The 26,603-nt window shown below is 40.5% G+C and overlaps 1 protein-coding gene across 9 annotated transcripts in view; it reads right to left on the bottom strand.

The window, feature by feature from the left end:
• Window positions 1-26,603, bottom strand: part of ZNF462 (zinc finger protein 462) — a 104,309-nt gene that overhangs the window by 59,174 nt on the left and 18,532 nt on the right. For 2 of the 9 annotated variants that reach the window (XM_043546259.1, XM_043546261.1), the window contains exon 1: window positions 632-2,744. The exons of 6 other annotated variants lie outside the window; for them this stretch is intronic. In XM_043546259.1, the coding sequence (XP_043402194.1) occupies window positions 632-701 (70 nt within the window). In that variant the 5' untranslated portion in view covers window positions 702-2,744. Of the gene's footprint in view, window positions 1-631; window positions 2,745-19,468; window positions 21,329-26,603 lie in introns of those variants that run through there. One more of the 9 variants, XM_037902348.2, reaches the window with a different exon arrangement.

Below are 26,603 nucleotides of genomic sequence, written 5' to 3'. Positions count from 1 at the left end.
CACTGCATTTTGTCCCCTTTCTCCTTAGTCCCCCATAAAGAAAATGAACACTGCACCAGCTTCTTTTCAGCTAGCAAAGACACAATAATCAAGATACTCAAGTTTTTTCCTGCAAGTACCAGACCAAATTGTGTGGAAGAGGTTGCTATCTCTGCTCTGGATCAAATTACAGCAGTGAGTGAAGCCCCACCCCACGTCTCCTTTAGCACAGTCCATTAGACCTGAAAACAATTTTTTTCCATGGAGCAGACGACTCCTGCATTTAGAGCACTTCACAGAAAAGCAGATCATCCAGTTTTCACTGCCCATCCCCCAAAGCTTAGTCCTTTCATCTCAGCCAAACAAGCCACAGCTCTGCTGAATGTGTTTATCACACTTTCAAGAGATATGAGCTCCTGCGTCACTGAAGCTTTAAGACTCACTAAGCTGCCCTAGTCCTCTGAGCTTTAGGAGCAGCCATTTTAGCTCAGACAACTCATGCACTCAGAGGCTCATAGCTTCTAGCTTGTGCACAACATGGCCTCACTTATCTGAGCTTCATCTCAAGCACACACGATTTTTTTTTTTGCTAGAGTGATGCTAGAAAAAGCATCCTCATAAGAACACTACTTGCCTTCTTCTTATGATTTACCTTTTTCAACAGAGAATCTGCTGTTCCCATGCACTGTCAAAACCAGCACCTTTTCTCCCTCACTGATCATTTGCAAAGATCTCTGAAGGTTCTTTTATCCCATGAATGATAAATGTGTTGATTAGTTCCAGCACAACAGTATTACTGAAGCAAGACACTTGTCCAAACTGTCCTACAGACTGAAGCAGCCCTCTTAAACAGGGGGAGGGGTATGGGGGGAAGGAACCCTCCAGAATGCCTCAGCCTCTTGAGAGTCGTCCTTCTATGCACAGAAGACATACCATCTGACTCTGCTTGCCAGATTCCAAAGTCTAATGACCTTTGTTAATCACCAGCCAGCCTGCCTGCTTCAGCAAACTTTGCCAACAGACACACCCTTCAACACAAAGGCTGGAGCTATTCCTTTTAAAAGAGGTTCTCTGAAAGCTCCATTGTGTGGAAGAGAGGAAAAACAAAAATCTTTCCTTAAAACTTCAGTCACTTTAGAAAGAACATAACAAAAGGCTTGCTACTGTGTGTCTTTTGGGAACATTTAGACCGGTTTACAAAACAAAAACCTGAAGGAAGAAAAATTGAGGTTCTGAACAAGATAAACGCAACGGCTTCAGCAGTGCATAGTTAGAGCATCTATATTATATAAAGTTACAGTTCTTTAATATTGTGGAACTTTCTGAAGTTATTCTCAAGGATGCTAGATGAACTTGAACCACAGTCTCCTTGTTCTGCTACAAAGCAAATTAAAGGGTTATGAGATCAGTAAAAGCTACAGATTTTTTAAAAAACGACAAAAGACCCTTTCTAATGGGTTCTAGCTTTAATGTCACTAGGGCCTCTCCCACAAAAGCAGCACTGAGTCAGGGAAGAGGTTAATCTCACAGCAGATGAAAGGAACAAACAGCCTCAGGTACAGTTGAATGGCCTTCAATTTGATGTTTTCACCAAGGCATGTACCGAAATCACAATGAATCGTATTTTGTGAGACAGTTTGCCTTACTATTTACACATTTCTCTTTAAAATTCAAGCGCTGTATGAAGGAAAAAATCAGAAACTTGTAGTTTGGGCTAAACTATCCAAAGAAACTGAAATGTGATGCATTCTTTATTTTTTTCCTTATCAAAAAGGGATATGGAACTGAGAGAGACCCATCTATCTGCAAGCAAAAAAGAGCACATTTTCAGTGCAGATGTTGATACTCCATTGAGACATGCACCAAATAAAGGAGATAAAGCAAGATTTGCACAATTGTCCATCATGAGGCAGGAAAGGCAACAGTTTCCATAGGTACACATACCAACGCTGTCTTCTACATTCCAATTTTTTAGTCAACACACAATCTGTTTTATTTCCAGATATTGTGACAGCAAGATTTAGTTATTTATTTTTGTTACCAAATCAGCAAAATCAAAAGCAGAATAGGAAGCTTCTGAACTACTAAAGCAAAGTTTTAAACAAACCAAAAACAAAAAGCCCCAAAATAACAAACCATTCAAGGAATCCATACATCAAGCAAGACCTCTACAATATTCCAACCCATGCCTTGTGACCATGCTAACTACAGATATCATAGCTTCTAAAATACCCATACTAATGCCAGGCTACTCTCCTCATGCAGCTAGGGAAAAATTAAAATTAAAATGTCTAAGTTTGTCTAAATTTGTTTGGTCTACATAGAGTGCAACCTTTTCTTAAATTATATGGCTGTTTCCCATGAAAAAAGAGTCTCTGATTTTCCAACTGGAAAAAAACTTGAGCAAACAGATTTCCAAGTTTTTGTAGTTTTAAAGCTTCAGGCTGAAGTCTCCTGTTCTCTCTACCTTTCTTCTCCTAGAGCTTGGCAACAACTGAACTTCAGTACAAATAGTTCTGAGGGACTTACTTGTTTTTTTTTTTTTTTTTTTTTTTTTTAAAGTGTGTGGTTTTGGTGCTTCAAAATACAAAATTAATTGTGAAGCCTAAAGTACTGTGACCTCAAAACTGAGCTTCTAGGGTTGACTACCCATCTGTTCTGTTTTGAGATGGAGTCAACAGTGCTTCTACAAGTTAAGAATACGTACGTGAACAACCACAACTGAAAAGCTCATGCTGAGCACACACTGAACATCCAGCTCAATTTTAGTATCACCACCTTTAAAAATGAGTACTCCAATTTTCTGGGTTTTCCAACATTTGGAAGATCAGAAGCTTCTTTAGACCTAGGAAACAGAAGGCAAACACAGTTTTCATTTTGTTCACTTTAAATTTTATTTATTGCCAAGGTGAAGTTAATACAGAGCCACCCTAGGGTTGTATCGTTTATTACAGATGCACCGCTGCTAAACCTGCTACAACTTGACAAAATTCCCTTGGAGACTCATTTTACTTGGCCAAAACAGATCAGCATGAACAAAGGGTTTTAGTAGAGATTGAATTCGTGCGTTTGAGCAAACTTCTCCTCTAACAAAGTGCAGGAGGCCTCAGCATTGGTCTTCTTCTTTTTTTTTTTTTTTTGTCTGCTGGAGCCTAACCTCCCAGAAATAAACTATGAAACACTACAGCAATGTGATTCACCAGCACCTAATTATAGACATTACAAAATCTTCAAGAAATAGAACCTTAAATCTCATGAGTAACACCATAGGGTATGCGTTTTTTCCTGATACAGAAATCTAGATTTTAAAAGATGCCAGTATTTCACAGCTGCAGAACCTTCTCCTACTACAGATTAAATTACTTGTGAAATGCTTTATTTAGCCCAGGCATGTGTGGCTTCTGATCTTATTTTCTTAAGTTGATTTTTTTTAAACACTATCTACATTTAACCATTCAAGACACCATTGAATAAAACTATGGGACTTTCTAGCAATGGAAAAGCTGACATGTTTGAGAAATGTAAGCCTGAAGGGTGCTATAAAAAGGGTGTGTCTTGTCATTTATATTCTTCACAGAATAGAAAGAATGAGGACATGAAAGACAAAATGTGTGCCCTCAGTTATATCGATGCAATCTCACTTGAGGCAGTGGTTTCTTTCAAAAAGACAACCTAAAGTGGTTTCCTTAGCAGCAAACTCAATCCTCTCAAGACCTTTGTTGGTATTTTTTTTCTTCCATTTTGTATTAGGAATGAAAAATAAAATCTATTTTCTTCCCTTATCTTTTTCATTTTTGTAGGTTTTGATGTTATTACATAGGTTGCAGTAGCCCACTTCCTTAGTTAATTCAGAGATCCAGTTTGGGTACAGTAGACTCTAAAGCTAAATTCTGCCCTCAGAACATGGGTATAGACTATAAAGTCAAACTCCCTGTATGTTAACCCAATGGTTAAGTCTTCTGCATTACTTTTTGAAAATAAAAGATATAAAACAAATCTGCATCAATCAGTCAAACACCATTCAAGTTGACTGTGTATGATGGTCATACATGCAGCTTCACCACATTTTGGCCATTAAGCACTTATCCAGCTTCCTATGACAGGTTTCAGAGTAACAGCCGTGTTAGTCTGTATTCGCAAAAAGAAAAGGAGTACTTGTGGCACCTTAGAGACTAACCAATTTATTTGAGCATAAGCTTTCGTGAGCTACAGCTCACTTCATCGGATGCATACCCAGCTTCCTATGTGATCTCAATTTACCCATATTGAAAAGACATAACATATAAGACAGCATGAATAATCAAGAAATTCAGAAAGATACAAATGTGTCACAAAACAAAGGTTTCAGGAAAATAAACTATTGTGATCAGAGATGTGCTATACTCCAGGAATAATAAATAATAAAACCACAATTTGAATAGCAGCAATAAAAGACCTAAACACTTCTGCTAGTGTTTGGATATACATTTTAGACAATATTTTGAATGTGGCATGAGCTTCAAGCCAGGTTTCACAAAATGAAGTCTACCTAGTATATGCTGAAATTCTGGTTGACCACATTGTTATAAAAAACAGGCACTGTGAAGCTCCACAAGGAGAAAGAAATGCATGTGAACATAAACACACACACACACACACACACATACAGACACACAACTAAATTCTACTCTGGTCAATTGAGTTGCATCTTCTTTCATGTCAGTGGAGTTGCATCCACTTATACCCCATGCTCAATTTGGCCCTTTACAATGTGTGAGTCCGTGTCACATGCAAATCATTTATAACATTAGGTCAGTGCAATACAAATAAGAGAGTTTTCAAGCTACTAAACAGCTTGCAAAACCTTCTATCCTTAAAAGGAAAAAAAATCCTACGTGAGAGCTGTATTTTTATGAGACAGAGGAAAACTTCACAACAGCAGCTTTGGGAGTTAGGACATAAAGTACTTAGACCTTTCAGTGAGCAAAAACTTCAATTCTCAGAAAAGCTCTGGATGTTTTCTTCTTGAGACCTTGACACTCACACATACAGAAACCACTACTGCAAACAGGTCAGAGCAACAGATAAAGTGCTACGGGCTCAACCTGTTCTCCAAGGCTGTCTTCACTGCAAAACGGACAGGTTTCAGCTACAGCAGGGTACCTGACATTTGTTAACTATCCCAGTTTAAAACCCCAGTGGAGACAATCCACTGTCATTTCTACTGCAAGGTACCCAGGCAAGGTCACTTTGCCTAGCTACCTTGCAGTCAAAACAAACAGTGCTTTGTCACCACCTGGGTTTTACAGTGGGACAGCTAACATCTCTTAGTTGTCCCGTGGTCAACACACTTTAATTTGGCATTGAAAACAAAGCCCAAAATGATCTAAAATAATTTGAACCGAAGTGTTACTTGGAAAGAAACCAGGGGGGAGTGTGGGTGGGTGGGGGTATGTTTAGACATAGGTTACTTGAATTCCATGAGAACACCAGATGGTTTTATTAGTTCAAACTGCCCTAATAATGGCAGTTTTCATGATAATAATTCAACTGATTTTTTGCCTCAGAATTCCAAACATATGAATGAGAAATGAAACAGCTTAAATTGCTGTCTGAATTCCTGGAGGATATTTCAAAATTGTAAAATTGAAGACAGATTGCAAATATGCTGCCACATCTTAATTAAAAAAAAAATTAAGGCAGTTTATTAAAAGCTACAAAGTTTGGTTCTGGACACGTCTCTCAGCCTTCATCTATTGAAGTCCAGTTGCCAGAAACCAAGTGAAAACTCAGGCCTTGGGCAACCGGACTTCCGCATAACAAAATCAGACACAGAAAGATTGTTTACAAGTCTCCCAAAATTAGATGCTCAGGCCTGTTTGACCCCCAAAAAGTTGCAATCTCAGTCATCGCTGCCATGTAATTCAAAGGATAAAAGAAGACCCTCAGAAGAATGCCATGTGGAAGATAGTTACCCTTACAATACCAAAAAGGGTCTGGAGACAGGGGTGCTGGGACAATGTACATAGTAGGGGTGTTGAGAGCCATTGAACCAAACTGTAAATCCTGTATACAATGGAAACCACTTGAAGCCAGGGGGTGCGGTGGCACCCCCTACATCCCTAGTTCCGGCACCTATGTCTGGAGAGGTGAATGATAAGAATTTGATCCTCCACAAAGATGTGGAGATAATGCACTTTTTCTTCCCTAAAAATTTAGGTAGTTCCTTACGTAGAGTGACCAGATGTCCCGATTTTATAGGGACAGTCCCGATATTTGGGGCTTTTTCTTATATAGACACCTATTACTCCCCACCCCCATCCCGATTTTTTACACTTGCTATCTAGTCACCCTATCCTTACCTGTGTTATTGGATAACTGTAGCTGGGCGGAGGGGGTGGGAGGAGACTGTCTCTCTAGGTAAAAGGAAATTCCCTAGAATCAATATGTAGAATACTTCCTTGAGCATATATTGCAAGAAGATCGAACAACTGCTTTACCCAGAAGGGGAAACGGTAATTTCCTTGCAGGTTCCTTTAGTTCTCCTATACAAGCCCAGACAGGCGGGTTTGCTTCCTCTTCCCAGCAGGTGAATAAATAAAAGTACTGAATCCTCTTCCTGGAGAAAACCCTCCAGGGAAATAACTCTATTAAGCCAGGTTTGAGATTCTAGTAAGTGCCTTTCAGAGGAAGATGCTATTAGACAAAACCATCTTCCAAAGGAAACATTAAGCTAAAACATTTTGTAAGAGCCCAAGAGGAACGGGCCATGACAGGAACAGGACAATGGAGAAAATCTAGAGGGCAAATGAGGCCAGTTGTCCTATTCACATGCTCAGTGCTCAAGGAGAACTGACTGCCTCAGGTTTCAGAGTGGTAGCCGTGTTAGTCTGTATCAGCAAAAACAATGAGGAGTCCTTGTGTATTTGTTAGTCTCCAAGGTGCCACAAGGACTCCTCGTTGTTTTCACTGCCTCAGTGGCACCCCACTGACTTCTCAACTTGTCAGAAACAGACATTGTCTTGGCCCTCCTGTGAACACTCTGATACCAGAGTCAAACAACTAAACCGACTTGGCTTTTTGCACCAGCCGCCTGAGTGTACTTCTCACATTGTAGAAAACAAGTGAAAGATCTTTTTTATTAATAGCAAGTTGGAGGGTTACCATAAATGCCAATTTATGCACCATGCAAACTGTTACAAGAGCACACACTCTGTGTATATATATAGTTAATACATAAGGTGCCTGGAGATAGTGCTCAGGAACACAACAGCATAAAGCCGGGTTTTGTAGAACCAATAAAACTACTTGTTGTGCCCTGCAAATAATTTTCTCTAGCAGCTCATTACACAATGTGTTACCAGACTCTTCAGCATGGCAGAACCTTATTCAAGTTGGCTGTCTTGCCAAGAAAGTCAACAAGTGAACCCAAGTCAGGACTACCAGGTTATATAATCAGGGTTCCCTCTGTGGTGAACTGGCTATAGCTGGCAGGATAATGCTCTCTGAAAAACAGTCCAAAGAGTCAGGAAGGGCAGAAACATCATACAGCAGAAAGCTACACTCGTCCCCAGTTACTCTGCTGCTCCTAGTAATCCCTACAATAGACAGACACAGATACTTCCTAACCCAGCCATCTGACCATTTGTCCCAGTCACTGTTATAAAGGTCTGACTGCTTAGGGTGCATGATTGATAAGCTATGTGTGTGCATTAGGAAAGTCTGATTTTAGTATCCAAGAAGCTCGATTTACACAGGCCACATGCCGTATGTACACTTTACACTTCAAACTGATGACACAGCTAGGCCCAGCTCATGTATTTGCGAGATAAATAAAGATCCCTGAAATACTACATTATTTTATGGGCCCAGGGATCTGAAACTTGGTGATGGCCATAAAACAGGAGGTTCCATTTCCCCAAGGTCAGCCAGCCAAAAAGCAGAGATCGGATCTGGTCCTGATGCTTACAAAAATCCTCAACAAGGAGAAACACAGAATAATGAAAAGATATGCCTCTCAAAGACTAGACAAACAGGAGTTCTGCTGGAGAAGTGTTCCATCTGCCACCTTGAGACCTAGACCCAGTGCTATATTGCATCAGTGCTACCAGAGGATTTCTAAACAGGGGGGTGGGAGGTGAGGGAAGAGACACAAAGTAATACTGTGGCTGGAACAAATTCCTGGGGTTGTTTCTAACAAGTGCTATGCAATGTCCACTTGGGTACGAGTACTAGGCTCCTAGCTGGATGAAGTTCAAAGCATGGGCTGAAACCCAGAACTACACATGGATCAGTTCCATGGAGAGCATCTACGGACTCTTTTCTTCATGAGCATGAAGTGAACTAAATGTCTTCCCCATGAGCTCAACTAAGTGAGGCCTCTAGAGTGAAGGGTGTGGTTTTCTTAATCGGCATTCTGAAAGCTCTATTTATCATCTTATGACTCCTAGTTCAAAAGAGTTGACATGTCTAGAAGCCTTCCAAGGAGGATGAGAAAGGGTAGTTACTAGTAAGGTTTTAACCCTGTAACTTTCCAAATTGCAAGTGATAAAACCAAAGCATTGCCAACCACCAGCCATGTTCCAAGGCATCAATAAGTCCAATTAAATTGGAACCTGGTTGACAAAGCCAAGTATGGGGCAGCCTATATGCTGTGTAGTGTTATCTCACTCAGATTCAGAGCCCATGTCATATGTATAAGGCCTAGGAGTACTGTCAGTGGCTGAAGTTTCCCTACGGAACAGAAAGTCTCTAAAGATGACTATTTTGATTAGGCTTCAAGTCCTCAGGTAAAAACAGTGATTTCTCTACTCTTTACCACAATCTTACGAAGCGTTCCTCTCACTGCTACTTTAATGCTTATTTATTTAAAGCTTATTTCCTCATATCCTAAAGTCTCCTGAAATGCCACGAGCCTTGGACAAAGAGTGGAATCTTCCGCCAACTGGCCAACAAGTTTCCTCAGGTCGATGCAACATACTGCTGACCAGTTTATAATGAAACCCAGGATGCAATATCATTTGCCCACTGAGTTCTGGCAAAATACCAGCAAGGATCTTTGCCTAGTCATAGCCTCAGGCAGGATCAGAGAAAACAGTTCAGCCAGTTTACTTCCCAGTGCACTTCAAAAGATGGAGTATTTGACAAATTGCCATTAGCACTTACCTGGACCGGTGCTTAACACTGGGTTACACTTTGCTGCATCTAGCCGGGAGCCGTTCCTTTGTCTCTTTGGGGTTGGAGGTTACCAACAGCCATCAAGTCTCACTCTTGACTCTACTGACCACCAATGCCATTGACTAGATTGAACTAGCATGAACAGGAACCCCTGATGGTGTCCAAAAGAAAGCTCTGCCTCTTGAGAAAAGGCTTTGTGAAAAGCAACAGGTCCATCTCATGACCCCGGTGCCATGAGGTGGATGCCAATTATAGTTGGAACATTCCACCACTCTAAAGACAGCCTCTTCAGGATCTCTTTGTGGCCCCTAGTCTCTGCCTACTAGAAGCTTCAACTCTTCAAGAGAAGGAAATCTGCATTAGAATGAAAGGGGTGCTTTCACTTCTTGGAGATGGGAAAAATTAAGCTCTGATGACATCAGACCCTCATACTCCATGAGAATCTTGCTGGTTCATTCAGATCAGTTTTTTCCTTCTGCCTCCACTCGCTGAAAGGAGTGAATCAGCACCAGTTTCTGTAAGCTGGTATAGGAAGACTACACGTAAAGTGTTTTTAAAAGAGCAGTACATTTTGGTTCAACTTTTATAATTGGTATAACACACAGGCACCATATGTTGTCTAGACAAAACAAAACAAAACTCCTGTACTTTAAAAAAATAAAAATAAAAAATAAAAAAAATAAAAATTACAGCATTGCCAGTAATAGCTCACAATACTAGCTAATCGACTAAGGTTAATGGAACATCTCCAGCCAGCAAGTCTTTTGACTAGAGAGGCATTGGACACTGTTACATTAAAGTAAGTAAAAGCAGCATTGCCTTTCCCTGCCCCATAAAAAGGGTGTCTTCAGCAAAAGAGGTGTGCACTCCATTACATAGGTGATTGTTCAGAACAGTTTCCAGAACAAATCTCCATCAAACTCACTTCTCATCTGTCAAATCACTACACTCCAATAGAGGTTACCTGTCCTCCTCCCTTTACTACTCCAAACACAATCAAGTTAAGAAGAGAAACATTTTTAAACTGAAAGAAAAGGAGTACTTGTGGCACCTTAGAGACTCCTTTTCTTTTTGCGAATACAGACTAACACGGCTGCTACTCTGAAACCTGTCATTTTTAAACTGAGTTATATCAAAAAAGGTAAGATGCCAGAGCTCTAATGGAGGAGTTCTGTCCCAGTTTATTCCTTTCTGCCTTAAATAAGCTCTTTGAGGGTCAGTCAGTGAGATCAAATTTCTTTTTCTTTCTTCAAAGAAATATCCATAAAAAGGAAAAAATAACTAAGACTTTCTTTGTAAATGAGGCCCATAGCTAAGGGAGGTAATCAGAGATTATTACTGACTGCATCCTTACAAAGACAGAATCACTACAAGTTTGTAGACACTACAGAAGTACAGTAGGAATACCAACCCATAAGATACAAAAGCAGGAAAAATAGAGAAACTGTAAATGAATTAGAATATTAAATTTTTGGACCTAAAATTAAGCACATATAAACAATTTCAAGATTAAAGCTGACCCCCTATCATCTTAAATTTTTTCCTACTTTGAGAACATAGTGGGTTAAATTTTGTTTGTCTGAACAGGATGCTGGGTAGAAGGTGGTAAAACATTATGAAGCTAGTGGTCAGATACCCAAACCATACTCCATTAACAATAAATATGCAGATTAGTAAAAAGATAAATATATATCTATATCTAGACATACATTTTATTTACCTCACTTGCACTGACCCTTCTTGATCTCAGGATTTTATCATCACAACTGAAAGAGACAGATCCCAATAACGTAACAGTACTCTGGATTCCTTGTTCTTATGTTTTTCACCCACAGTTGATCTTTCTACATTACTAGTGAATTAGACAAACAGCTGTTAATAATTTACAAATGGCTCATTAATTCTATTAGCCACCTTGGACCATCATCAGTTTCAGACTTGGCCCACATGTCTTATTCAAAACCCCTAAATAGATAGGCATGTCTTCTCTATGGGGGGTGGAGGGAGAAAGAAAGAAAGAAAGAAAATAAATCTATAGACTGCCCACCTGAGAGATGCTCTGTAGGTATTTCAGTTGTCTTCATTTTAGGAGTTCCAGTTAATCTTCAGATTATACAGATAAACATATAAATTAAAATTGAGGTTATTTTTTAAGGAAAAAAAGATCTGTCCTATGAGAATGCTTTCTTTAAGGCAAGGTGAACACAGGAACAGATTTTCACTTTTCCTCCCCTAACAAAAGAAAATGCATTGATGGGTCTCAGAGGATTCTTTGGAAAGCTCTCATGAATGTGCTTAATCAACAATGGGAACTTATCCAAAAGAAAAAAAAAATGCCTGGAAGGTCTGTGTCCCAAGACATTCAGATCAATCCAAGAAAAGAGCTGCCGTCCCCTACTCTACAGGGCGCGGTGGGGGACAGCGCTAGATTTGCATTTGCATTTTATTTTCAGATGTAATTATTAAAAATGATGAAGATAAGTCTGAGAAGAGCCACAAAGCAAAGTGCCAAGAGAACAGAAGCAGCATTTTCTTAGGCTTTGGCCTGAAAGTCTGACTCTTTACACCATCGTAAGTTTAAAAATGCAAATATCAAATAGATCACCATAGAACAGACCTTCCCAGCTGTCATTCTGCAGACCACCAGTGGCCCATGAACACTCACCCTTGGTCCATGACCCTAGTCACAAGGTGCTGGTTATCGTCTCGTTTTCAGCTGCTGTAATATTAATTCTCCATGTGAAACCACTGCTTAGTTTCCACAGCACTATTAGCTGCCTGGGGTTGCTGTAACATTCTCCAACAATGGAAGAGGAAAGAAAACACTCTTAGCTGCCAAAAATATTAGCAAGCTCCTTCACCAAGACACAAATAAGATGAAATCTCTGCAGAACGTGCATGTGTAACACCCATTTAGTATTAGCAAGATGGCCACTCCTCTCATTCCATCCTTCCCACTCAGCATGGTCTCATACAACCTACAATCCCTGCAGCAGTCTTGGGTAGTTTATCTTGGCACACTCTTCTTGTCTGTTCTTCAGGCTTCAGGTTTTCGGTCTTCAGGGCATACCAGATGCAGAATAGATAGGTACAAAAGGATGAGAAAAGTCTTACACAGTGATCAGAGTAGTCAGATGGCAAAGATGGCACTTGCAATTCTTCATTTAACAAAACCAAACAAAATGCCCATGACCCTCTAGGACACCCAACAGAAGTTTCAAGCCCAGTGAGATACATACAGTACATAATACATCGCGGTACCATTCAGGGTACCTGAAACCTTCAAGAGAGATGCTCTGAGAACAAAGAAGAGAATCCCTGGGTTAGGCAGTTAAACAAGAGTAAACAGGATGTGCTGCAGAAATTACGCTACTGTATTCCAACATAAAAAGGGCATGACTTAGATTGGTTTTATTGATGGTTGTGCAACTAGTTGGAAAATAAAACAATGTTCCACCCACGGGAAAACAAATGCCCGAACTTTCCTCCTCACCACTTTCCTGAGAGCTTCACTTGGTAGAGTGAAGAGCACTTCACAGCACTGGAGCCCTCCACCTCAACTGGCCACAGATGAGGAGACGGCAGTGGTTTGCAATGCACATATTGTTGTGACATTGTGCTGTAAAATATGCATTATGCATAGGCTCTTTCAGGATTTAAGATAGGGTTGCATTTCTAAAAAAATCATATTAAGAACTGAGGAATAAAGAATTAAAAAACCACATGGGCCAGAGCTTCAATTAGTTGAAGTCAGCCTCGCTCCGCTGGAGCAATGATTATTTATTTACAGCAGCTAAGGCTCCGGGTGCATGCTTACAAGTACAAGGGGAAATGGAGCAATGGATGATCCCATATAGGAAATGACAATAGACCTCTCTGTGTTATTATCAAGGGCATCCATTTCAAATAAGATCTTAACTGATTGCACTGCCAGTCAGACACAATGTTCAGTAACACCACTTTCTATTCAGGCCTGCCAATTCACTGGTCTTTCATTGCAAAGATGGTTATGTGAACTGTATGAGACCCAAATGTAAATACCAATCTGTTTTGTGGGACCTCTTGTTTACATGCCACCCCAGCCCTTAACACTATACCAAAGGTAAAGCATAATCAAAAGTTAAACTCTAAAATATTTAGAGTCCATTCTAGACCTGGGCTAATACTTCAGAAGTTATTGGTGAATATTTGTTTGAATAAAAACCACAAATATGCTGAGACGTATTTGCATCCCCTTTCATTCATTTCCTGAAAGCATTCATACACATGTGGGGGGTTGTGTTTGTCTGCAAGAATGTGGAAAGTGAAAGTTTCATATTCATGTGAATTCACTGACTCAGTGGTTTATGCCGGAAGTGTTCACGTGGACATGTTGAAATCTCATTTATAAAGCTTCCAACCAAGGAGTAGAAACAATACTCTGGGACCAGTCATACACCACGAACAAGTCATTGAAGGCCATGTTAACAGTTCACAACTAGCTCACAGGCTGAAATATTTTGGAATAGTGAACATAACCACAAAAATCCTACCCTGTTGAGGATACAACAAGAATGGAAAGAGAAGTTAAAATATATCAAATAATGTCTGTACAGCTTCAAATATTCCTCTACCCTGTTGCTAATTATTTGTACTACAGTAGCCTACAGGCCTCAGCGATTGAGGCCCCATTGTGATAGGCCCTATTCAAAAACATAAAGTAAGAGATAGTCCATACCATGAAGATGTTGCACGCTAAATAGATGGAGACAGAGGGACAGAGATAAGGAAGTGACTTGCCCAAGGTCACAGAGCAGGTCAGTGGCAGAGCCAGCAACAGAATCCTGGTTTCCAGACTTCTACTCCAGGTCCCTGTCAATTAGACCATGCTGCCTATGTGAGAACATCTCCAACGTCCTTGGGTTTCTCACCACCCCACTCGTCAAAAAAGTGTGGGAACAAATCCAACAGTTAGTTTTTTCCAAATGCTGGTGGTTGCACCTGCCATTCACTTCTGCGGCAAAAAACAAAAAGCAAGGCCCTTATGTTTTGTGGGTTCAAAAAGCTTTAAATTGCATCAAGAGAGAGAACCATGTCTTTTGAAAGCATAGGCTAGAATATCTTCAAGAAGGGCTTCCATTTTTGAAGCACTCCTACCACTTTCTTTGGACACTGGGATTTTCTCATGGTTACCTTTAGTTCTCAGATATCGTTAAAGGCTTGTGGTCCAAGGACTGACCAGGAGAACAATTGCTCCCACAACACAGGCAAAGCAACAGAGCTCTTGTAGCTCATAATGCCATGCCACAAGTGTAGGTGCCACTGAGATTGCGTCATGCAGAAAGGTAGCTATCGCAAAGATCTTTTTCTGCAAACTTGAATTGAGGCCTGCAAGAAGTCATGGAACTCAAACGGGAACTCTGCAGTCTGCTCCCTATGAATCCAAGTTCTACGGACAGACACAGATCTGGAATAATCCAATCTTCCTAATATCCTCCCCTCTCCCATACCCCACTCTCTCTCTTCTTATCAAAGACATTACTGGTGTAGCACTTCTCTGAAGGGATAACAATAGATAGGCTTGATCCCAGAGATGTTCCCTGCATTGCTGACAAAGGAAAATTAATGTATATGTATTTGCTGGGAGCTGCAGATTTGAGATTTTTCCTAGAGAGAAAACATCAAATGGCAACACTTCTTCAGGTTTTTACTCAACAACAGACCAAGACACCAACAGCTACCACAGTCTGAGAGGGCCAAGCTAAAAGGTTAGGTGTTCCAATTTATATTTACTGTGGGGTGGGCAAGGCAAACAGGGAGATTACATCTTCACTGTTCAGGTGGCATGGGGTACAGCCAGAAGAGGACCATCTCCCATTCACTAAACCCCTAGCTAGTAATAAGTTCTGTGTGGCTGATGTCATTCCTGAAGGAACCATCATACTGCCAGTGGGTAGCGGGCCCAGCTCCTTTCTCTCTGAGCCAAGTCAACTGACTGGCTCTTGGACTGCCGAGGTCAGAGTGGGAAAGATTTCAGGTTTCTTCATGGGGGCTAGTGGGGACCCTGGGCTCCCCACTCTTTGTCAGTTCCATTCCTAGTGCTAGGTAGGGTTTGGCAGTAGCAGACTGAGCAGCAACTTTTGTGGGGAAGTTGGTAGGAAGAATGGGGACCACCACAGAACTGGCAACTTCATAGAATCATAACAATTAGGGTAAATGACCTGTTGTGTCTCTTCCATCTCTTCCCCTGCCTTCCTCCCAAAGGTAGAATTATGCCCTGGAGTTTTTTAGCACTATCTTGAGATAAGTTTTAAAGATGTTACCATTAGAGACCTATTCCCACAACACAACACATCCCAGTGTTAAGGAGATTTTTCTAGTTTTTAGTTTCATCAATTCCAAAGCCAGAAGAGACTATTGTGATCATCCGGCCTTTATAACACAGAACACAGAACTTCCCCAAAATAATTTTAGAGTAGATCTTTTAGAAAAACATCCCATCTTGATTTAAAAATTGGGAGTGATGGAGAATCCGCCACAACCCTAGGTAAATTGTTCCAATTGATGAATTACTTTCACAGTTAAAAATGTATGCCTTATTCCGAGTCTGTATTTCTCTAGTTTCAACTTCCAGCTATTGGACCATGTTATTCCTTTCCCTGCTAGATTGAAGAGCCCATTATTAAATATTTGTTCCCCATGTAGGTATTTCGACTGTAATCAAGTCACCCCTTAACCTTCTCTTTGTTAAGCTAAACAAATTTAGCTCCTTGAATCTATTACTGTAAGGCATGTTTTCTAATCCTTTAATCACTCTTGTGGCTCTTCTCCAAACCCTCTTCAATTTATCAACATCCTTCTTGTATTGTGGAAACCAGAACTGGACACAGTATTCCAGCAGCAGTCGGATCACTACCAAAGACCGAGGTAAAATAACCTCTCTACCTATACTTAAGATTCCCGAGTTTATGCATCCAAGGACTGCATTAGCCCTTTTGGCCACAGCATCACACTGGGAGCTCAGTTCAGCTGAATATCCACCACGATCCTTTTCAGAGTCACTGTTCCCATAATAGAGTCCCCCATCCTGTAAATATGGCCTATATTCTTTGTTCCTATACACATTTACATGTAGCCATATTAAAAAGCATGTTATTTGCTCATGCCCAGTATTAATAATCTGTCCTCTTCATTATTTATCACTCCCCTAATTTGTGTCATCTGCAAACTTTATCAGTGATTTTGATGTTTTCTTCCAGGTCACTGATATAAATATTAAATAGCTTCAGGCCAAGAACAGATCTCTGTGGGACCCCACTAGAAACACACCACTCAGTGATGATTCCCCATTCACAGATGCATTGAGACCTATCAGTTAGCCAGTTTTTTATCCATTTACTCTATGCCATGTTAATTTTATATCATTCTAGTTTTTTTTTATCAAAATGCCATGAAGTACCAAGTCAAACATCATACAAACGTGTTTTACATCAACACTATTACCTTTATCAACCAAACTTGTAACCGTATCAAAAAAAGATACCAAGTTTGACAGGATCTGTTTTCCATAAATCCATGTTGATTGGCATTAAATTATATTACCGTCCTTTAATTCTTTATTAATCAAGTCCCATATCAGCTGCTCTATTATTTTGCCTAGGATCAATGTCAGACTGAGAAACCTATAATTACTCTTTTTAAATATGGGCACAACATTAGCTTTCTTCCAGTCTTCTGGAACTTCCCCAGTGCTCCAAGACTTATAGAAAAATCAAAATTAATGGGCCAGTGAGCTCCTCTTTTCAAACTCTTGCATACAAGTTATCTTGACTTGCTGATTTAAAAATGTCTAACTTCCATAGCTGCTCTTTAATGTCCTCCTAAGATACTCATCAAATGGGGGGGAAAAGAAAAAAAAAAGAAAAAAGTGTTGTTGCGATATGATGAGACAACCGCATTTTTTCGAAATACAGAAATATTTATTGAACACTTCTGCATTTTCTGCTATTATTAATAATTTTACAATTTCAATATAGAAATGGACCAATACTGTTGTCAAGAATCTTTTTTTTCCTAACGTACTTAAAAACTCCTTCTCGTTGTCCTTAATTCTGCTGGCCATAGATTTTCTCCTCGTGTCCCTTTGCTTCCCTACATTTCCTAGCTTCTAATTTATATTCATTACTAATAACTTCCCCTTTCTTCCATTTGTTATATATTATTTTTATAGGTGCTCATTTCCCCTCTAAACGAGGTTAGTTTTTTAACTAAAACGGCCTTCTTCCTTGATAGTGGCTTTTCAGGCATCTAATAAAGTAAATAATTATCTATAATCATTCGCCTATTTCTGATTAAATTCTTCCTCCCAGCTGATCTGGCTTATTATTGTTTTCAGCTTTGTGAAATTGGCCCTTTTAAAGCATCGACTGTATATATAATTACTGTTCTGGACTTTATTCTGCTTGCACATTATAAATGTGATGAAGTCATGATCACTTGTACCTAAACTACCATTAATTTTTAGTTCTGTGATCAGTTCATCTTTATCTATCAAGATGAGGTGTCATACAGAATTCACCTTTGCTGGTGGCTATACTTTTGGAGTTAGGAAATTGTCATCTCTCAGTCTTAGAAATTCCAATGATGTTTTAGTACTGACAGCATGAGACCTCCAGCATATATCACTCAAATTGAAATCCCCCATGATCATGCAGCTTTCTTGCCTACACATTATAGATAGGTGCGTACGGTCATCCTGTTCCCTAGTGTGATTTGGTGTTTGTAGCAGTCACCAACTAATACCTCATCTTGTGCTTCGCCTGTTAAGACACTGATCCATAGGTATTCAAAATCATTTTCATCTGAGTTATCAATGACTCAGAAATAGATAATGTCATTTTTGACAGAGTGCAACTCCCCCTCCCCTTTTACTTACTCGATCTTTCTGAAATAATTTATAACTATTGATTTTAACATTCCACCAGGTTTTACTACTACCAACTAGATTGAATTTATGCTCTTAAAATGAGCAATTCCAATTCCCCTTATTTGTTACCCAGGTTCCTAGCACTGGTGTACACAGGGAATTAGGGAATTAAATTATTTCTTCTCTTCGTGTCCTTTGGTTCCTTGATTAGTTTGGTTTAACATCTCAATTCTGTTCTAAATGAATGCTCATATCTCCCCTCTTCTTACCCTCCCCATCTGTTCTTAATTTAACAAGTTTAGTTTTCCCTGAGGGTAAACTGAGAGTTGCCCTAAGGGGAGATCTGACCTCTTCTCTGAAGGTGCTCTCACCTCTTAAGTCTGTGGAAAGGGTAAAAGTTGGCCACCTCCTACCAGCAAGGCCTCCTAACTCCACAGGTATATGAGGCAGCCATAGAGTAGTAAGATGGCTCCTTGATTTCTTCTACTTCTTCCTCTGAACACGGTTAGTGCACTGGCCCCACTATGATCAGGACCAGGTCAAAGCCAAAGTCGAAGCATCTTCTGCTTTTTCCTTTTGATTGTTTGACTTTACTTTTGCAAAGAAGCATGTTTTGAAAAGTAGGTGCTCCACTCAGACCTATTACCCAGTAACACAAAGGAAATGAGGGGGGAAGGAAAGCCAGACAGACAACACCAATGAAGTCAGTCTAGCAAGCAACTGTCGCTGCTGTCTCTCAGTTCACTTGAAGAGGAGGAGCATTACTAATTGGTATCTGAAGGTACAGAAGTCTTAAATTACTTCCTCTTTCCTTTTAAGGAACAAGAATCCCTTTGGGTTTTCATTGTCCTTTCCTCTGTACTTAGTAACGGACACAGCTTTGGTCAATCAAGATTTTGTGTGTGTGCATGCTATGTCTGGATCCTCAGAAAGGCAGTCTGGTATTTTATTTTTAAACTTTGGATCCAGTCACATAGTCCACACTGAAGGGCTTCATTCCTGAAGGTTAGATACTCTTCTGCTATCAGTTTTCAAAAAAAAAAAAAAAAAGCCAGATGCAAGCCACCAAGCAGAACAGGAGCAAAGTCCTCTCCTATGCATTGAAGCTTTTCCTCCCCTGTGCCTCACCCGTAAAACAAAGAGATCACAGCAAGATAGTTCTAATTCATGTATCACCCTCACCCCATTTCTCTATTTTATTAACTGCAGAATTTTGTGCAAGTCTTAGAATGTTGCATGTTATACTTTTAGAGATTTCTGCAGTGTGCATCTCAGAAACTTCAATGGCGCTCTGCCAATTTATACCAGCTAAGGAACTGACCTTAAGTGACTAGATCCTTTACGGAACAGTGGTGGTGGTTGCTGGGGGGGAGAGGTGTGTGAAAGGAGAGGCGCAAATATGAAATAAAATTAAAAAATGTTTCTTACCTGACTGTATTTTTCTAGTATCCATCTCCACAGAGCCTGCAATGGATCTTCAGGTCTTTGTAATCCAAACCTTGGTGCCATGCCCCTCCTGAAGAGCCTTGTCCCAGAGCTGACAATTTAACTAATTTTATCTCGTATCTTACACATCTAGACACCTGCAGTGCAAGATCACCGAATTTTTTTTTTAAGTTAGGTTTCTGTTTAGCACACAAACTCAGTTGAGCTATATCTGCAGACCTAAATAGTAGAAGACAGGAAAGTAAACATTCAGGTAAGAGACAAAGGTTTCCTCTTCTCAGTCACAACCAGGTCTGGAAGTAGGATTTTCATAGAAGTGCTAAAAGCACAGCCAAGTGGAAGACAGAAAGTTTGTCCCCTACCTTTGATTTTAACTTTTCTTAATGAAAGACATTCACTGGTCAGGATATTACTCATGGCTTAGATTTGCTCATTCCAAAACAAAAACAAAAGGCTTTTTTCCTCCCCTTCTTTCCCCCTTTGAATTCTGACTCAGACAGCTAGACTTCTGCAGCACTGCACTTTGGGTCCCAAAGATGAATTCCAAGGCTGAAATTACAATAGAAGCTCTATCAGCTGGAGAACCCCCACTCATTTACTCTTGCTGCAGAAGTAATGACTATAAGAAAGGAGATAGACGTATACAGCAAGGCCTCACTAGATGATTAAAAGATGTCTTACGGAATCAGGTTGATGCATCATTCTTCCATTGGCAGATTTGATTGAGCAACAGTTACAAAGAAATTGAAGATGTGAAGACAAAGCTGATACTCGTAGTCTTTGATTCATAACAATGAAGGACCGAAGACTGAAACTTTAGGCTAATTGAAGCTTAAATCCACTATGGAGATCATCCATGCGGCAACAAGGGATGACAGACAGATATTTGGAATATATTTAGGCTGAGGTCTATATATAAACTGAACAAGTCCCTCAGGTCTGCTTGAAATGCACTCATTACAGAAGGTTTCCAAGACTTTAATAGCCAATTTCCAGGAGCAACCATGTTGCTGAACTCTATTCTAGGCTAGTTTTTATGCTGCAGCCACCACAGAGATAACTGAAGCATCAGACTCTCAGGTTTCAGGCTGTAAAAATCAAATCTGCGAAAGTCCAGATAACTGAGTGGGTTCCTGGTGAAGAAGATTCTTGATGAAACTAAGTTTCTGGTTTGGGGAGATGGCCATCCTTAGGGTGGTCTATGAGGCCGCTATTGGGTGGCTAGAATTCTAGATGCTGCCCTGTCACGTTTTCATGGTGATTAGGAGAAACAAGGGCAAAGCACACATGAATATCCGTCCCTGTGGAGGAGAAGGCATCTAGAATCATGGAAATGTAAGGTTGGAAGGGACCTCAAGAGGGCTATCCCCACCTCCCACTCTGAGACAGGATTAAGTATACTTAGACCATCCTGACAGGTGTTTGTCTTACAGGTTCTTAAAAACCTCCAGCAGGGATTCCACCATCTCCCTAGATAACCTGTTCCAGCGCTTAGTCAGCCTTGATGTTTTGCTTGCCTCCAGTGTATGCTGCTCTGGTAGGCAAGCACTGCCTCTCCAGTGAGAGAGGATTCTGGTGGCTGTGTAATTCAGATCTGTCTCCTTTGTTCCTACTAAGCAGTGGACCTGTGCCCACTGCTATCCAGCTGTCACTTGATGTGGAATCCAGAGAGATTCCTAGGAATCTGCTGAATGAATGAATGAACCATTGTATCATCTAGTTTGACCCCCTGCAGCATAGGAACCAACTTGGTGGGTGCTCCAAAAAAATTAGCAGATGCTTAGCACCCATCGACAGCCGAGCTCCCCTCCCCTCCAGTGCCTCCTGCCTGCTGTGGATCAGCTGTTCCACAGCGTGCAGGACGCGCTGGGAGGGCAGGAGAGGAGCGGGAACGGGGCGTGCTCAGGGGAGGGGGCGAAACTGGGCGGGAAGAGTCGGAGAAGAGATGGGGCACCCCCGGGGAAAGTTGGAAACCGGTGCCTGTGCCCTGCAGGACACCGGCCATAGAATTTCAACCAGCTATTCCTACATTGAGATGAAGGACTCACATTTGACATAGAGCTTATTTTAGAAAAAGACATGGGCACCTTAAAAGAAAATCAAGATACTAAGTCTCAAAGTGATGAAGAATGTACCGCACACAGCCTTTAGACCTTGATTCCGGAAAGCACTTAAGCATGTGCTAAAATGATTTCCTGCACCAGTGCCTCGGTGAGCTATTCCAATGGTTAGTTATCCTCACTGTTAAAAATGTGTGCCTTAATTCTAATTCAAAGTCTTCTAGCTTCCGCTTCCAGCCATAGGATCTTGTTATGCCTATGTTTAGATTACACAGTGTTGACCCCCAAACTGAATATACTTTTTCAGTAGTGATTTACCAGTAGAGGTAGTATCCTCTCCCACTGAATATTTTCCTTGTTCATACATCCAAAGATTATGTTTCAGAGTGGCAGCTGTGTTAGTTTGTATCAGCAAAAACAACGAGGAGTCCTTGTGGCACCTTAGAGACTAACAAATTTATTTCGGCATAAGCTTTTGTGGGCTAGAACCTACTTCATCGGATGCATAGAGTGGAAAATACAGGAGCAGGTATAAATACATGAAAAGATGGGAGTTGCCTTACCAAGTGTGAGGTCAATCTAACGAGACAATTCAATTAACAGCAGGATACCAAGGGAGGAAAAATAACTTTGGTAGCCCTTTTAGCCACAGCTTCACACTTAGCGTTCATGTTTAGTTGGTTATCTACCTCCGCATTCTTTTCAGTGCCACTGCTTCCCAGGATACAGTGTCCCCCTACTTGTAAGTATGGCCTACACCAGAGGTAGTCAACAAGTGGACCGGGGGCCAAATCCAGACTGCCAGATGCTTTTGAACAGACCCCAAAATCTTTTTATTTACTTATTATCATAATTGGCTATTTTTTTATTATTATTATTTTCTCTTGAGTCTGGACCTTGATTATACCTTGATAAAAAATAATTGATACTCTTTGCCTAATTCATACACAAGGATAAGGGGGGAAAGGAAGCTCTATGGAGCTCTATGGAGGATGTAAAGAGGTAATGCAGAGTCATTTCTTGAATGAGTCATGGAATATTTACAAATCTTATTTCTGTTACAGATATAGACTGAATGAAGATAGAACTGTTACAGGGACTACAGACAACCTAAAGAAGACACCTGGGTCATCACTCTGAGGATGGTACTGGGATGATAGCTCCTATGTCTAGATACATTTCTCTTTTTTAAAAAATCTGAAGTACTCGCATGGAGGAGAGAAGAAAAGAGGGAGAAATCTCTTTAAAATTTTTGTAAAGGTAACCCTTTTAGATGCTTTTGTTTGAGGTGGCACTGCTCCAAAAGGAAAAAGGAGATATTTTATATTCTCCTTAGGATTAAAGGCCCTTACACACTCACATTATCTGGTTGATCTATTGAAAGGAAGTCAGTGCTTATTTCTGCCCTGCAAAGCCAGAAAGATGCTTCCTGGCTCCAGAAGAACAAAATGGCTGGTTAGCTCAAGGTCTTATCTGTACTTTCGGTACAAGGAATTCACTCCCTCCCCTTTCCTTCCTCTAATGAAACAGCAAGAATAAGAAAGCAGGTGGTTCCACTTGGATAAATCTTTGAGTATGTCATCTGCGGAATTCACCCAACAACTTAGTCCCAATGAAAAGTGAATAATATAAAGATGGTGCATGTGACAGACATTAGGCTCTTCTGATTTCCCCACTCTCTCCTCAGGTTGGTCTTATGCTACATATTGTCTTATTGACCATAACTTTGCCATAGTCTTTCAAGGATACAAGGCAAAGCCCTCTCTGATTTATAGGCCTCTTATGCACCATTTGGCAATCCACACTGTGGATGCCTTCTTTCCTTTGACTGAGAGGATGAATCAGAGCTCAAAACCCCATTGTTCTTGTAAGTGGTTTTGTGCAACATAGATATTTTATGGCTCTCCAGCTGTCTAGGCTATGCCGTTGTTTATCTTTTTCATGAATACAATCTGGACAAAATGCAAGGAATGCAACAACTTCCTGGTATTTATGGAATATGGCATTTATTTTGGTATAAAAGCTATGTCTTTTCTTGGTATGCCTTTTTCTGTGTGAAGGTACTGCATTATGACTCCATAGAAAAGAACCCCTAGTTCTGATATTCTTCTGTCTGGAGAGCTTCTATTTTAAAAAGTGCTACTTCAATTCTTAGGAAATACAACTCGTCATGCTGACTCAAAAAGATGGCTTTGTGAGTGCTTTAAAAACTGATCAAGATCCCATGGGGTGGCTTCTATACTTGCTGAGGTGTCAATAGGAAGGTCACTAAGGTCTCTCGAAGATACAATTGACTGGGTCTGCACTTAGCACAAGACTGATATTTGTCTTTTCAGTGCTTTTGCCTCAAGGCTTAAGACCTGGCCGTTTTGGAGAAAATTCCTGGGTTTGTGAGATTTGGGCTGAACTGGAAAAATTATTCTTGCCCCTACACCAGTATTTGAACTTTCGCCAAGTGGATGTGTTTATTTTCTTCTGTTGCTAGAGCCATGGTCTGGGGCAGTAGGCATCTTTGCTGGCTCCTGCTGGCATCTTTGAAAGAGCCGTACTTCGGCTGCACTTCCAACAGGGGCAGATAGGGAGGCCACAGAGTCTGCAGAACATTCTGCTGGGAAACAAGTTCCAGAACTGGAGGGAGGTAGCTCAAGTGGAACCCTCCCAGTATTTGCTTGTGCCAATGGGTTGAGACCTTAGTGCAGGTTTTCAAACAGGTGAAACAAGCAGGCAACATACTTAGATTCTTAGATCTAAGGCCTTGGAACTTTTCTTTGGTGCCTTCACCATGGTGACCTGGTGTAGGGTGGAGGACAGACCCTGCAGCAGTGCCTCTGAAGCAGAAGGGCCTTGAGAAAGAGTAAAAGGATAAGATCCCCTGGGGAAATGCTCCTGCAGGTCCCCAAGGTCAGAGAAGCCTGGTTTAAAAGTCCACTTTAGAAATTTAGGTAAAGAGTGTCTTTAATTTTTGTTTGAAGGATTCTTGCTCCCTGGTGCAAAGCTGGCAAGCTCTTTGAGAGGGACAGAGCTTAGTCCCAAGTACATGACTGACAAGTCTGATTCTGCCTCAGTGGTCTGTGGATTTGGATCCAATGGAAAATGGTTCTCCCCATGGAAGAATAATCTTAAGCATCTCAAGTCTGAGAAGCCATGCTCAAAAACTTTTATAATGATAAAGGCAACAATCCTTCCAGCTGAGGCAACACACAAAAATCTAAACAATTCTAGGGCTTCCAGAGCTTATTACGTAGCCCTCTCTTTTTTCAGCAGAAACCCCCTTGAGGCTGGGAGTCAATCATTTTGTCTTTGGAATGTGTAGTGGCCCTGAATTCTATACACACACCCACTTTAGCATTCATCTTTTAATTTTTTTTCATTATTATTTCTAAAGCATGGATTTGAGCATAAACTACCTCATACTTCTAAAACTCAGCCAGGCCTTAACCAAGGCCAGCTCTGCTGAGACAACCAAAGTAGATGTTCATAGCCACTCTTCGATTCAGCAATCTAGGGACTTGTTTATAGGGTAGAGAATTGACTTATGTAGCTATTCTGCAATAGCTGCTTCCGAATAGCTGCCCATGTAGACACACTATTCTGGAATAAAAGCAGGGTTGGAAGGGTTAGATTTGTATCTGTAAATGCCAGTAAAAGTCAATTTCACCTTATACTGTACATACAAACTGATGAAAAAAATATTTCCATTGATGATAACAGAAATTTACAGATAGGCAAAATAAGAAAAATGCTGCTTGAGGACTTAAGAGTTTGATTTAAGGATATTTACTTTGTATATTTTGACATGTGACATTGACAATTTGTGTTTTAATGGTTATAAAAGCTGTAGCTTTTTGAATCTCAGTGGCTACTGTCATTAAATTATTTTCTGATTTCCCCCACACACACACCATAATTTCCTGCAACTGTGAAAATTTAAAAATCAGTAAAAAAAAAAAATGCTTAAAAATAAACAAACATCAATATTATCCATTGAAATTATACAAAATATAGAAACCAAATTCTGCCATGCCTGAATAAAAATTACTTTATTTTGTGAGTGGAGCAATTATTCTGGAATAAGAATCACTTTTAGTCTGAAATAATGTGTCCACATGAGGGAGTTATTCCAGAATCGATAAATTATAGTGGAATACCTACGTCAGTCATTTCCCCCATGTAGGCAAATCCTTAACCGCTTCTCAGTAACATGTCATGATTAGTGGATTTCCTCACTCATAACACTTTCTGCCCAACCCTTCAAGACACGATTAGTTCTTTCCACCAACTTCTCAAAATGCCAGTTAGAGGTTGTACTAGACAAGCATTAATATACACAGACAAAAGGACATGTTCAATACTACGGGTCCATTGCCACAATTCTCCATGGCAATACAGCTGAGTGTGTCAACAGAGAGAGGTTCCACAACTTCATAACTATTGCTTGCTCGCTCTCTCTCCCACTCCATTTCCTTACTCTCTATTTCCTCATTTAACATGAGAGAGGGGAGAGGAGGATGGGAAATACCTTTTAGAAGGTGAACTCAACCTCCCTTCCTTGTTAACCATTCTGCACCTTAAAGACAATGGGTAAAGAAAAGTCAGATTGTTTCCTCCTGCATTTCCTCAGGCAGCAGACGTTCCAGACCTCTCAAGCCTTGCAGCAGTGGCATCTTCCTTTGTTTTCATCAAGTTGCACCAATAGCCATGTTGGTGCCAGTCTGCACAACAGAAGGTGACCAACACCATTAAAACAAAACAGCCTCCCCACCCCCCCATTGCACAGCCACTATCCTATAACAATGCCATCCAATGCTGTGGACTAGTAAAGAACAAAAGGAAATTGCATAAGGATCTCTTTTCCTCAACCACTGCTAATATGAATAGTCAAGCAGTGGTTGTGGTCAGCAGCTTAATTTTCCACACTACTAACATCAGAAAAGTAACTCACCATATCTACTGATACTCCTATGAGCTTTCAAAAGGCAACAAAGGATGGTTGTAATTTCTCTTTTCCCCTCCCCCAACATAATTCATGCTACACATGAAAGAACTGCTGCCACGCA

This window comes from Chelonia mydas, chromosome 5 (genome assembly GCF_015237465.2).
Source record: "Chelonia mydas isolate rCheMyd1 chromosome 5, rCheMyd1.pri.v2, whole genome shotgun sequence".
Taxonomy (NCBI): domain Eukaryota; kingdom Metazoa; phylum Chordata; order Testudines; family Cheloniidae; genus Chelonia; species Chelonia mydas.
This window is presented reverse-complemented; position numbering and strand designations above follow the sequence as displayed.